Source organism: Coturnix japonica, chromosome 5 (genome assembly GCF_054131305.1).
Source record: "Coturnix japonica strain WE chromosome 5, WE-NBRP24, whole genome shotgun sequence".
NCBI lineage: Eukaryota > Metazoa > Chordata > Aves > Galliformes > Phasianidae > Coturnix > Coturnix japonica.
The window spans coordinates 50,376,598-50,390,997 of record NC_140667.1 but is presented as its reverse complement, the minus strand read 5'-3'; the positions used below and the strand labels follow the sequence as shown (position 1 = coordinate 50,390,997).

The 14,400-nt window shown below is 44.3% G+C and overlaps 1 protein-coding gene across 4 annotated transcripts in view; it reads left to right on the top strand.

The window, feature by feature from the left end:
- The first annotated feature begins 4,070 nt into the window (after positions 1-4,070).
- Positions 4,071-14,400, top strand: part of BRF1 (BRF1 general transcription factor IIIB subunit) — a 155,119-nt gene continuing 144,789 nt past the window's right edge. For 2 of the 4 annotated variants that reach the window (XR_014946165.1, XM_085547800.1), the window contains exon 1: positions 4,071-4,419. Coding sequence is in view for 3 of the 4 variants with exons in the window: in XM_085547800.1 (XP_085403926.1) it covers positions 4,233-4,419 (187 nt within the window). In the remaining variant the exon portion in view is untranslated. The remainder of the gene's footprint in view (positions 4,420-14,400) is intronic. The other 2 variants (XM_015865581.3, XM_085547799.1) reach the window with 1 other exon arrangement.

Below are 14,400 nucleotides of genomic sequence, written 5' to 3'. Positions count from 1 at the left end.
TACCAACTGAGGCTTTCTTTGGCACTGGGTTAAGTGTGGCGTATCTGAGGTAATGGGAATTGCTCAGAAAAGCAGGCAGTGACACAGTGAAAGGAGAATTCTTGGTTGTTTTTTGTGACCAAACAGGAGAGAAATGCCCCGATCCATGGGCCAGCTAGCATTTATTCCAGCTGCTTGCTATCTTATGCCTTTTCCTGATGCCACTGGGCTGTTGGAAAGAGGATGTTGTGTTCCTTGCCCTGGCAGCAGCAGAGGCTGTGTGTGACTGTAGCAGTGCTCCCTCTTTGTGTGTATCCTATGAAGGGGTCCCTTGATAGCCAAAGGAGTTGTGAGGTTACCACACATAAACATACACCTTTGAGACTCTGTTGAAACACGGGTGTTTTGTGGTCTGAAATATCAATTGACTGACATCTTCTTTGTTGCCAGCACTGCCATTTAGATCGTGGCAGACTTCTACCTGTGAAAGACCAATAGAGGTTGGACTGCTCATATCATCCAGTGACAGCAGGATTTTTAACATCAGCTCTAATGTAGCTAGCTGAACCCTGTATAACAGGCTATTTTTCCTTATAATCCTATTTATCACTTACTAGCTATCATTTATTAAGGATCATCGCTATCTCAGGCACTTTACAGGCATAGTTTTTAAACTGCAATTTTGACAGCATTGAATTTATCTTAATGCTAAGCAGCCAGTCCAGTTCTGTGTAATTACTCCTCCAAATTCACTCTTCATAATGAAATGAAATTCATCTTGATTTTCTGATGCACTTCTGCAGTTTCCCACTCTCTAGTATGAACTTGTGGCTTGTAATTCTAAGTTTGGGAAACATGGAAATAATCAATAAGACACCTGGCTTCTTCTTGCACTATAATGTGTGAATCCATTTGGTGTAATGTCCCCATTTCTTTCCCTTCCACAGGGATAATAACACTGAGTGAAAGCCTTGCTTTCAGGCTCTGTAGAAAATGTATTTGCAGCAAAATATGCACTCCTTGTGCACACACATAGATATGGCAGTTATAGGCAGGCATTTCAGATCGATTTCTAGATACAGTGGAAGCTTCTTACGTAGGCAGCGTTCTCTGGTGGTGAGCGATGACTTTGTGAACATCTGAACAAGCAGGTTGCAGAATGCAAGAGCTGCCATCCAGTGGAGTTTCACAGGAGAGATATTCTATACTTGCATCCTAACATGACGGCAGCCTCCAGTTATGTAGTGCAGAATATAATCAATACTTCCCTGAATAGGGTTTTCTCTTCAATGACTGCCCTGAACTGATTTTTATCATTGCATCATTGTATGTCTGAAAGTTTATAATTGAGCAGTATCCCTGCTGGGTGTTAACATTGCCCTTGTCTGGAGAAAGAGTTGCTCTTGTGAAATTCTCCTGATACACAGAAGCTGTAAAAGAGAATTATTAAATCCTGACCAATGTGAAGAATCACAGAATCACCAAGGTTGGAAAAGACCCACAAGATCATCCAGTCCAACCACCCACCCATCACCAATAGCTCCCACTAAACCATGTCCCTCAACACAACATCCAATGCTCCTTGAACACCTCTAGTGTCAGTGACTCCAGCACCTCCCTGGGCAGCCCATTCCACTGCTGGACCACTCGTTCAGAGAAGTAGTATAAGAAGGTGAGAAGGGGGCAATTATTCACCACTTGTTAGAGCAGAAGACGAAATGTTTGAGCTGTTTTTAAGCTTTTTTTTTTTCCACTTGCTACCCAAGTAAGCTGTGACAACCCCTAAACCACCGGATGCTGCAGTGCAAACAGCATTTAGAATTTAAATGTGCACACACATTAAAAAACTTGAGTCAACATACAGACAGAATGTCTCCTAGTGCTTATTAATCTTCAGCTGATGAAGTTGCAGCTCGCTATGAGGATGCAATTGTTTTTACCTTGCTTTATGTGCATCCTTCCTGAAAGCACTCGCTTATCAGCTGCACCTCTTCAAGTAGTGTATGTGTGTGTGTGTTGGGGGTTGTTGCTTCTGGACCTTTGTACTCAGTACCTGTGAACTTTCCCTCTGCTAATTTCTCAGTGGATTTTCCAAGCTGTAATATTTGAGGTTTCTCATCAGGGGCTAAGAACTGTATAAGGCTGACACACTGCGAAGGGAACTGTGACAGCCATGTGGTTTCTCTGCCATTTACCAAGGAATCAAGGCTCAGCTGCAAAGTGCTGCCTCTGAGCAGCAAAGATGTGATTGCACAGAGATAAGTGCAATTGCTCGCTAAACCGCTTTGCCACGTGATTTAACAAACGCCACAAACTTCCCTTCTCGAAATGGTTTTCCCAAAGTTGCTTCTTTTTTTAAGCGTTTTTTTAATGTATCCTTTACTGATGAATATCGAGAAAACAGCGTCAGGAAATAATTAGAAAAGGCGTGGACAAAAATAACGACAAAAAAAGGAAACCAGATGGAAAATCAGCCTTGCTTGTGAGAAGCTTACAGCTCCTCTGCCATTTCGTTTTCCTCGGGTGCCCTCTCGTGTCCATCTCTAGTACAGCTGAATGCATTTGGACGGGCACAGGCAGAAAAAGACGCCTCCAGCAGCTGCTATCGCTATCACCGTATAAGGTTAATTGTTTGTTCCCCCCTCTACCAAATTCCAAGCTCCGAGGAATCTATGTACCAAAGGTTTCCTCTGCTTGTATTTTGCCTCCTTTGCTACAGGCACAGCCAACTCCTTGTGAGATTCCAGCCAGGCTCTGAGCCCTTCCTTTAAGATAAATGAACACAGCTGAGATCCCAGAGGGATGAGGATTCTTACATGCTCACAGCAGCTGATCGCATCCATGGCTCGTACTTGGACTGCAAATATTTCCCACATGTGGGAGTGATGGGCTGCTCAGCGCACAGAAGGTTCAGCTGTGATGAAAAGGCACAGCCTACTGGTTTTCTGTCATCTGATATTAGGCATCTGCTTCGTATCAGTGTATTTATAGAAGGAGACCCATCCCTTGCAGAAGCACAGTGATGTGTCATCACCTTGCTCCAGCATAGTCCCTGCTGTGCTGTTCAACATTAGTGAGCAGAATTTGATTCCCTCACACTCCAGCCCAGTTCTGTACAGCCTGTTTGCAGTCTGTTGTACAGTAGAAAAAGCAAATGAGAGAGTTCCTCTCTTTGGAACCCCAGCAAATGAATGCCAAACATGCACACCCATGAGTAGGTTATATTTGGGGTTCCTGAAGACACAGCAGGAAGGAAACGGGTCAGTCTGGGCTAACAGACATCCTGATCACTACTTGTTTGGTTGGTTTTCTTTTGCACGTGTGAGTGAAAATAAGAGGCCCTCACCTCCACTGCTAACCCTTAAATGAGGTCTGGGAAGGGCTGGATCCTGGCTTCATCCCTTCTGGTCACTCAGGTACACTGCATACACCTGAGCTGCCCTGGGTTGGCCCTACCTTCCCACCAGGTGCTCAATCACGGCTTCAGGCTGGTAGATACCAATACAGAAATGTCTGAAACATTGTGTGCTTTCGTGAGCAAGATGCAGAGGATCTTAGTTTTCAGGACTGGGAGCACATCACCTTTCATCAGAACTAACCTCACCTTATGAGAAGACGAAGATTAAAACTCAAATCATTATTCAGTATTACGTCAGATAAGGTTTCCTTTTCTTTGCGGGATGTGATGCTCTACCTAGAGCCCTCTGCTGTTCACATTCAGAATGGAAAGCTCCAAACTTGCCTGGGACTCCCAGGAAAGGCTGATAACAATCAACCAACCAATAATTTTGGGATGAGGATGAAAACTCCAAAAGAAGAATCTGTGGAAACCTAAAGTTCATATTTTCACAGATCCACCTCAGAACAGAAGAAAGTAAGAAGGGAGCCAGACTGTGTCTATAGCAATATTGGTGATATTGCTCTTTTTCTTTCACAGAAGCCCAGAACCTGCAAAGCTCCATGTGAGAGTCAATTGGATGGGTCGGGCTCCTTGTTGTGGTGACAAGGGGTTGTGGGGACAAACCGGGACACTGACTGAGCGCTGTGGGGATGTAACCACCTCACAGACCGCCCCGCCATCAACGGGAGGGAGCGGCCACGTCTCGCGAGAGCTGCTGGGGCCGGCCGTCACCGCGCTCCTCCCCGTGCCGGTCCCGGCGAGCGAGGCCTGCGCTGAGGCCGGGCCGGGCCGTGCCGGGAGGCGGCCGGGTGTGCGGCTGGGACCGGGACCGGGATCGGGACAGCGGGGCACGATGCCGGGCGGGCGGGTGTGCGCCGCGTGCGGCTGCTCGGAGATCGAGGTAGACGCTGCTCGCGGGGATGCGGTGTGCACGGGCTGCGGCTCGGTGCTGGAAGACAACATCATCGTGTCCGAGGTGCAGTTCGTGGAGAACAGCGGAGGCGGTTCCTCCGCTGTGGGGCAGTTCGTGTCGTTGGATGGTGAGCGGCGGGGAATGGGGTCGGTGTGTGGGAGAGGAACGGGGATAGGGGCGGTGCGTGGGGAACCGGCGGGGATCGGAGATGGGCACAGCGTGATGTGGGGGAAGGGGAGATGGGTGTGCTTTGCAGTGGGATGAATGGGGTCAAGGTGTATGTGTGAGGTGGGAGGGATGCTCCACGTGTGGCAGGTGTAAGTGTATGAAGATCAGAGCTCTGTGTGACATGTGAGAGTCAGAATCATTAAGGTTGGCTCAACTGACACCCACTAACCCGTGTCCCTCAGCATCACATCCATGTGTTTCTTGGATGCCTCCTGTGACAGCTTGCACCACCCTTGGGGACAAGTTTATCTTAACGTTCAGCCTTTTCCTAATGTCCAAGAAGGTGCGGGGTGGAAGGGCTGGGATGATACACGGAGGCCACCAGATTGGTTAGATATAACCTTCCTCTGGATGCCCTGTTCCTGCAGGTGTTCAAGGCCAGGTTGGATGGAGCCCTGGGCAGCCTGGTTGAGTATTAAAGGTGGAGGTTGGTAGCCCTGCCTGAGGTGGGGGTGTTGGAACTTGATAATCCTTGAGGTCCCTTCCAACCCGGGCCATTCTTTGAAATGATTTGGCTTTGAGGAAGGAGGGTATGGCGGTGGAAGGGCAGTGCAGCACATTGGAGACAGAAGGTTTGTAGATGAGGATTTCTCTAAATGCTTCCTGGTGTTGTTGCCATCTTCCCTCTCAGGGCACTGATGCTGTATTTCTCTTTTTAGCTTATAAGTCAGTCTTGCATCTTTCACTTTTTCCTGTAGAGATGTGGAGACTACATTTTAAGGGCTTGTATCACTTTTTGCCTCCCACCCAAAATGATGCAGGACAGATGGCATGCAAACTAGAGCTCATTTTGGGAGCTATAAAATATATTAGGAAAGAAGTATAGATCTGCACCATACTGAGGCTCTTTCTTCCCCTGGCTGAATTCTACAGTAGTTTCCTAATAGTTTCTGTAAGAGACTTCTTCCCTTTTGTGCAAATTGTGGGATGCTGTAGCTGGCTGCTGCTTTTTAATGGATAGTGTGTAATTCCTTGGTGTTGTTTAGGTTGTTATCTATTATATTACACTTGAGGAATTCTGGTGCCCATGAAGATGGATGAGCACTGTGAGGAATGGTGGGTGTGTAAAGGTGGAAACCTAATTGAAGCACATCCTAGTATGTTGTTGGTGCTTTATCTGGATGGCACAAGAGGTGGTGGCAGGAGCTTCACTGTATGATGGTAACAGGTCCCTGTGTGTGTTAATGCATTTTGGTGAAGAAAACACAACAGGACTCTGAGAACAACAGTGCTTGTATATTACCAAAGTTAATGCAATGAGGATTGAAAAGCCCTATTTCATGCAGTAAATGTTGTAGGGGGGTTTGGCTGAGGATCATACATACTAATATAAGTTTTATGTTCCAGGACATATACTTCTGCTGTGAATAATCTTTTCCCGCTGATTTTAAATTGAGTAATACATGCTAATCTGAAAAGATGTATTTGAACTGTACTAACAGTGTCTTTGTGATATATGCTTGTATGTTATATCAGTATAATGCTGATTTAAGTCCTTGGGTAGCAAATTCCCTTCCTGTATAAGCAAGACAGAATTCATCCCTGTCTTTGTAGGCCTGTCTGAATAATATCCAGTGGACTGTATATTTCTTTGCCACAAACACATATTTTCTGTATTAAAGCAGCAATTTCTGGTAAGCTGTAGCTTTCAGTGATTCTTCTGATTACATAAATAGGTTTCCATCAGAGTTACTGGCTTTTAACATGTTTTCCTGTCTTCCTTGTAGGCTTTTTAGCTCTGTGGCTCTGAAGGATGCCTTGCTTTGGGCTACATCTCCTTGGACTGCAGCCTGATGCTCCCAGGAGACAGCCCTACTGTACAGAGTGTTGTGGTGTCAGAGGTGCCTGGCTGCTGGTTTTGAGCCCCTGGCGCCTGGTTAGGAGGTACAGGTGACTTGAAGACCGTTGCCCATGTTTTGCAAGGTGTGAAGAACGTCAGGTTCCCTGGTGTGGTGCTGGGAGATGAGTGAGGCTCTTAATGGCTGAGGAGTTTGGATTTCCTGGTAGCACAGCGAATCTTGTGAGATTCCCAAGGCCTCCTGTGCTCTGTGAGAGATTGTTTTTGTGCCATTGTATGTGGAATAGCTATAGATGTCTTTATTCATTACATATTTGTAATTCCTCAAAAAGAAGCAGCTGGGTGTGGAAAGCACTGAGATACTGTTAGTTCTCTTTGGTACATCTCACAAAGCCTTTTATTTTGTGAAGCTGCAGGTTAAGCATTCAGGATCTTGCATCTGATCGCTGAAGGAGGGAAAAGTCTTATGCTTCTCTGTATTAATGCAAAACCACCTGCCTGCATCACACCACATCCTTGATTGTAAGCTCAGCTGTTAAAGGAATGTGCATGGGGAAACTTTCTCTTTTGGAGAAAGAAGATTGTTGGATTTGCAAGAGGAAGTCCTGACAGAGCAGGGTAATTACTTAAACAATAAGCTTAGATTAGGAATAATAACTCACCTGAAGGAAGTGGCAGTGAAGTTCTACAGGCATCTGGGCTGTTTGATCTGGAGAACAGCTGAATGGTGTGTTAATGGCTGGCAACGCTGAATTATTTGGGCTAGCAAAGACAGTATGGTACAAGGATCTATTGCTGCTATTAGACTGGGTAGTAGGGTAACACGTCTGATTGAGAGCTGCAGTTTGTTCCCTAATCTTAAAAAAAAAAAAAAGCTAGAAATGATAGAGAAGGGAGATGAGGTGATCAAGGGGAGAGTTTCTTGAAGAGCTCCTCAGTGAGAAATGACTGAATAGATTCAGCCTCTTCAGACTAGAGAAGAGATGATTGAATGGGAACATAGTAGAGATCTGTAAATACTGTACAATATTTTGGTCCCAGTGAGCAGTTGTTCAGTGTTATGTATTACATAAGCTAGGGAGCACTAAGGAAGCTGCTGGCTGTATTAAAGGTAGCAAGTAGGAGGTTCAGAAACATCAGGAGTGGTTTTGGGTGGGTTTTTTTCTTTAATTAAATTGTGAATCCTAAGTTGGAGATGTTAAAAGTTTACATGGATTCAAAAAGCATTGAATAAACGTAACAGAAATGTGTCATGGCCATTGGAGAGAGGCTGCTTCTGACTTAGGAAATCCTTCAGTGCTGGATCTGTAGAGTCTGGATGATTACACATAAGATGCATCACAACAGAGTTTGCACTTATGTTTTGTGCTGTCTTGCAGACACGTACATCAGTGGTCATTACTGCCCAAGATTATGGTGTCTAGAGGCTGTGATTCTGCAGTGCAAAGATAGGTGTTCCTAAGTATCATGGTTTCTTTCAGCTTGGCATTTGCTGAGGGATGAACACACACTCTGACGTTGATGCTACATAGAAATGTTCTCTTTTGAAAATGATTAACTAAACCTTCTGATCTTGTGAGAAATCAGTAATAGATATACTTACACGTAAGAGAAGGTCTGTGATCAGGTGTCCAGAAATCAGACTGCAAGACAAAGGTTTATTTAGAGTAAGGGTTACTAAATGGCACATGCAGTACTTTGTGAAATGACCATGAGATCTTCCCTAACGGTAGCTTGGCTGTGTAAAATATGATGTAGTTTATATCATTACACAGAGGGAGATAGACCACGCCAGTCCTGATGAGACGCCCTCTGTATATGGGCATGATCTGTCTGTCACAGTGTCGCTTCAAGACCATGTCCCTTCATTGCAATAGTATTGATGGAAGAGGAGGATATGACTTCAAGTTAGCCTTGTACCACAAGTCTTATTAACACAGCCTGTCTCCTTGTGAAGAACTTGCTGGGAGATGAGTGGGTAAATCCTTTCAGTAGGGAAGGGATGCTCTCTTCATGCTCTAGAAGGGGGTCATTGTGTGTATGGCAGTCTTAAAATTCCTCATCCTCATGATGTTTTTCCTTTGTACCCAAGCTCCTAACAGATTCCTATTGCTCACAGGTTTTGAATTACAGCACTGTAGTATCTGAGAATAAGCTGTATTTTTACCTCTTAGTTATCCTGTACCTATGTACAGGAAAATGGAGCTCTATGGAGCCCTTTTGTGGTCTGCAAAGATATGTGGCCACTGTATTTTAGAAGGCCACATCGTTGTGCACTGTTTGAAGGCAGCATGTTGTCTTATACCACATCTGGGTAGTAATGCACCAGCCTTGTGGTACTTGTTGGGAGAAGCTGTTTTGACAAGTAATTTCGCTGAATAAAATAAGTACAAAAGTGAAGAGAATAAGAGGGGGAAGGCTCAACTTGATGCAGATTTCAGTTGTCTAGATTTCTTTCCAAGTTTTTTCCTAAAGATGATAAAGTAGAATTCTAGGGCTTCAGTTTGATGCTAATCAAAGGAGAGGGAAGCAGCCTTATGCGAGAGAGTGATGCAGTGGCAAGCTGGAAGAAATAACCAAGAAAATATAGCCCAGAAAAATGGTTCTCCAAAGCATGCTGACCTTGTGATCCTGGAAGATCTCATGTCTGGGGAAGCTCGGGTTCTTTTCTTCCAGGAAAAGTCTTTAAATGCTCGGTAATTAACTGAAAGAAATAGCATCTGATAAGCTTCTTAGAAGCAAACCATGAGTCAGTCTGAAAATCTGCCTTTTGGAAATCACATCGTTTCCAAAACCCCTGTGTGTGTGCAATGAGAGCTGTCTCCTTCCAGGGCATTGCAGGGTCTTACTGGCTCTGACTAGTGTCTGCCTGGGGCTCCCCAACCCTGCCTGTACAGGTCCAGGGGGCATTCAGCCCTTGAAACAGTGAGGGCTCAGCCAGGCTCAGCCATGGTCCCACCAAACCCCTGTGGGCTCGTGTCCTGGCCTGGTCTCAGCTGGTCCCTTGGGCGCAGCTTGGCCTTCCTTAGGCTGTGTTTGACCTTGGTTCGCCTCACTAGGTCTGATCCTGACCCTCAGCCGCAGCCCAGTGTCCTGTCTGACTTCATCCCTGGTCACATAGAGGAACTTGATGCCCTGTGTTGGGGCTGCCCCAACCTCTTACAAAATCTGTGGTTGTATCTCTAGTAAAAATTGAAATCAGAGTTATTTCCCATAAGATTTTAACTAGTTCTTAGCACTATCTTCCCTAACCAGCTGCCTATTGAAACTTAGGAAACCTCAGTTTTCAAACCTCTGCTCTTGTTTGTGCCAAGGTGAAGGTCTTGCCTTTGTTTTATGTTCATTTCACATTAGGCTTAGTCAAGAAGGTTACTGTGGAGTTATGTGAAGAAGGGACTGTTGCTCAGATATAGAATGGTTTGGGTTGGAAAGGACCCACAGCCTCTCTGGGTAACAATTCCAGTGTCTCACCACCCTCATTAATGGCTGCTATAAAAAGGTCCCTGGCATGTAATGGAGGTGGTGGGTTTCTGATTGTTTTTGTCTTGACCTTCTCTTTCCAAGTTGGTGAGCTCATAGCAGCAGAAAATGAAATCATACATCCATTTAGTTATGGTCGTTTGAGTGACAGCTGTGGGTGGACAAGACAAGCTGGTGGAACTAAGGGCATTTTCTAACTCTAGAGGAGACCTATGGGATATTTTATCCTTAAAATTAATTCTGTGGGAAGCCTCAGTAGGATGATTATGAGGTGATTGTAGGCTGGCTGCTGAAATGGGGCTCGTGCCCCACAGGATTTGACCTGCATTTGGCATTGGAGATGAATGCACATCATCAGCATCTCCATGCAAGATTGAACAGTGTAACTGTCTTGAATCAGGCTTACTGTTTTAGTGCTGATTACTTGCAATTTCTAGTTGTGTTGGTGGCATTTGATTAAAAATACATTCAAAAATTAAACATGTATCTGTTAATTGAGATGTACAATAACTGGTGTGAATTCGAGTCTTTTAACTATTCTTATGAAATGACTGAGCTGGGAAGTTTTAGGATAAATAGTGACAGTTGTTCAGACATTGATAGAAATAAAGTCTGCAAAGGGTGTGATAGCATTAGTCCAAATTCAGAGCTGAGCCAGGATCAGATAAAGCTCGTGGCTCTTGTGCAGCATCCATAGGTAAGATTCTCTATCTCCAGCTGTATATGAAACTGTAAGATAAGTGGAGGCTGATGGGAAGAAATACCACTTGTGGGAAGTTATTTGCATACTTTTGCTCATGAAGAGGATGATCTCTGTATTCATATCAGATCCTGTGTGTTTTTGTCGACTTATGCATAGTAGAGGATTATTATGCAGTTTTCAGAGGTGGTGGAGGTAGGTGTTTTGTTTTTAATTAGTAGTTGTTAATGAGTTCCTATGTGGGATATATGGGCAGTCAATGCCCTGACATAAAGTGTTAGTTACAGTGCAGCCTCAACTCCTGCATTGGGTTCCAACAGTAGTACGTATACCTAAAATAAAATCACTAGGATCTGAAAATAAGCAGATATATTCAGATATCTCTGAATATCAGCAGGGTTGCTGTGAGTTGCGGTCCTGATTCCCAGAGATGATGTGAACCACAAGTGCTCACGATACAATTAGCAAAACAAGAAAACAGGAGTCTGCTGGGTTTGCAGACCTTTTTGGGAAGTTCAGAAGAGTGTTTACCAGTTTGTTCCAGGCTTTCACTTTCCTGATTACAAAACTAATTAATAATCATCTCGAGTTGGGAAGGAAGAGGGGAAACACATCTACTTCATGCAAAAAATAATTACATTTCAGAGAGATGAGCTGATGACTTCTTGCTTCTCTTCTGAAATCCTCAAGGTGGCAATCTTGCATCAGAGCTAAGTGTATAGCGTTGTGGGCTGCTTTTTTGTTCCTCCCCCCCAGTGCTGAGTCTTTTACATGCTGTCCTTGTGGTGGCAACAAGCACTTGCTTGGAGTGCTGCAGAGTTTACTGCTGTCAGTCGGGTAAATGCTCCATCTTGCACGTAACTTGGATACAGACCATCTTCCATAGACTTATGCAGTCTTAAATTTGGGTGTGGTGGATGCAACAGTGCATTTATCCCTTGGGTTGGTAGTTATGGAAATAAGCACAGAGATAACTAGCTATGATGGACTTGATTAAGAGTTCGTCATTATGTTTTTATGTAGTGCATATATATTCAGGCCTGGGAGCTTCCAGAGAAAACACATCTTTCAGTCACAGCAGTTTTGTGGGTTCAGAAGACTTTAATTACATCATTTTGCTGTTGTGGGCATGAGATGTAATGGAACACTGACCTATCTACTCCTGATCTTTATGGTTAACTTTAATGGGAAGCTGATTAATTTTTTATGTTAGACCACTGAGCTGACCCTGGCTATCAGACAGTTGGTGTGATGCAGTCTGCTTTGCATACACGTTTGATGTTGGTTCTGTAAGCACGTGGCTTTCAAACAGAAGCTTTTTCTCCTGTCACGTGTGGAAGAAAAGGCTGAAATTCTTCAGCTTTAATTTTTGCAGGGAAGGATTTTTGTCATCCTGATCTTAGCAAATAGGAGACACACTTCAGTCCCACTTGCAAGCAGCTTCATTCCCAGTCTTCACTTCCTCTTTTGTTTAGGAGAAACAAAATCTATAACTCGGGGACTAGTCTGTTTCTTCTCCAGGTGCTGAATGTGTAACTCAGCATATCAATGGCTCTCAGAAGATTGTCCTTTTGCTGCAGGTGCCAAGTAGCTGCTCTTTGCCTCCTCTGTATGGGAGGATGTGATCAGTGCTGTTCCTGCTGTCACCTGTTTGTCTTTCAAGCTTGTCACAGGATTCAACCTTTGCTTGCTCTTTTTACATCTGGAGGAAGATTTTCTTTTGTAGAAAAGCTGAGTGGCGTGTATTTCTTTGCTGGCAAGTCAATAGAGCAAAACAGAATTGACCAAGGTGCCAGGGTCTGACCTGCACATGGCAGTAGTGGATGTGAGGATGGCAGCTCTTGGCTGCCAAATAGGTAGGCACAGTGCTTCAGCAGTGCAGTAGTCACAGGGGTAGCATGCTTTGAAAGGGACATTTTGAGATCCTCTAGTCCAAATCCCCTGCCGTAGGTGTGGGGTTTTGAGATGGATCTATCCAAATTTTGTCCAAGTGTCATCAATTTCTAGGTATATCATAGAATCACAGGATGGTTTGGATTGGAAGGTTCCAACTTCCCTGCTATAGACAGGAATGTTTTGCTCTAGAGCAGGTTGCTCACAGCCCCATCCAGCCTGGCCTTGGACACTTCTAGGTTGAGAGGACCTCCATCATCCTTGGTTCTCCTCGTCTTGTGCCTTAGGACCACTGAAACTGAGCAGCTGTACTGTTGAGCTGCCCAGGATGTATCTCCATGCCTCCCGTTGTCCAAGCAGAAGTAGTAGGCTCTGAGACTCGATAGTCTTTGTAAATCCCTTTCAACTTAACTATTTTAATCCAAAACTTCCACAGTGTCCAAAGCTAACTGGAAGAGGAAGCAAGCCTTGAGAGAAGCACAGCTTGACAGTTGTTTAGTTTCCAAAAATAACCCATAGATGACAGTTTGCCTTGGGAGGCACCACCTCCCTGAGGAGGGTATTTGCGTTGGCTTAGGGAAATGTTAGTGTTAACGTTGAAGATTTGGCAGGCCGCACAGTACTTGCAGACACCAAATACTTCTCGGATGTGGGGGTTGTTGGTTTTTTTTTCTTCAGTCTTGAAAGCTGAATGTGAAAAACCAAGAGCCTGTTTAATTCACTTCTGAAGTTGTAGAGGAAAAATAGAAAAGGTCAAGAAATGTAAAAAAAATCTCAGTTAAGCTGGAATGTTAATTTGGTTGTGCCTAGCAATTGCTGTTCCTTTTCTTCCTATGTCTTAAAAGACTGGCTCTGTAGGGTTTTTATTTGGTCTCTAAATTAATTTGATGATTTCACAGATTTCTTTTTTTAGGCTTTTTTTTTTAATGGTTTCTCTTATTGCCCAGCTGTGCAGTTGTGTTAATGGGTTTGGTTTGCATTCTCCTTACAAAGATTAAAGCCGGCGGTGAGACTTCACAGCATTAGTTGGCAGTTGTGAGAGGGTAAGTCCCCAGCAGACTTGTTTTCTGTCGGATTTCAAAGCCAAGTGCTAACTCAAGCCGTACAGCATTTCCAGTTAACTAGCTGAGAAATGGACATGTCAATTCTGATAGCAGAGCTTGTCTTTCAAAATGCTCTGTCAGTATCTGCTGTGGACTCTGTAGCTTTGAAAGATAAGACTTTGAGACAACAAGGCCTAAAATGGTGCATAATGAAAAGGGTTCTGAGCAGCTGATATCTCATCTTAATCCTCTTTCATGGTCTTTCTGGATTTCTGCTAAGAGTTAAGTTGTTTTGTTTTTTTTTAAAGAAATAAACAGTATTCATTGTCACCACTATATATGTTAGCTTCTTATTAGTAACAAGGAGACAAGTGCAGCACAGCCATTTTGATAATGAGAGTCCATGGAGACATTCTGTCTTCAAAGAGGATTGTATGAGTGTTCTGAGGTGATGTGGCCAGGGGGCAATAACTGCCTGGGTTTCCTTTGGCCAGCTGCTGTGTGTTCCCCAGCTGAAAGTTAAACCTGTGAGAGCCCATCCTACAGCAAACATGGATGTGAGGGAAACAAATTGAGACTGGGAAAGAGAATTTCTGAAGATTTAGATTTGTTGCTGAGCATAAAACTGTTGTCACTATCTCTGTATTTTTTACCAGATGAATCACTAATATTAATTGTACATCAAAACCCGTGTCAGTGCTGGAATGATGTGGTAATAATCTCTGTTTCGCCTTATTCTTTGCTTTGGAGTCCTCCTGGAAAGGAGAGATACTGTCTGTGAGAGCAGCAAGGAGATGGTGCTGCCTATGGCAGTCCCAGGGCTGGGAGGCCCACGTCTGCTTCCAGCTGGGAGGTCACAGCCGAACATTTTCCTCTCTAATTAGGATGTTGAAGTACTTGAGCTGTGGGGCATTTACGTGAGAGCTTCTGATTATTCTGTGTTGAAAGGCTCCGTTAATGAAGCAA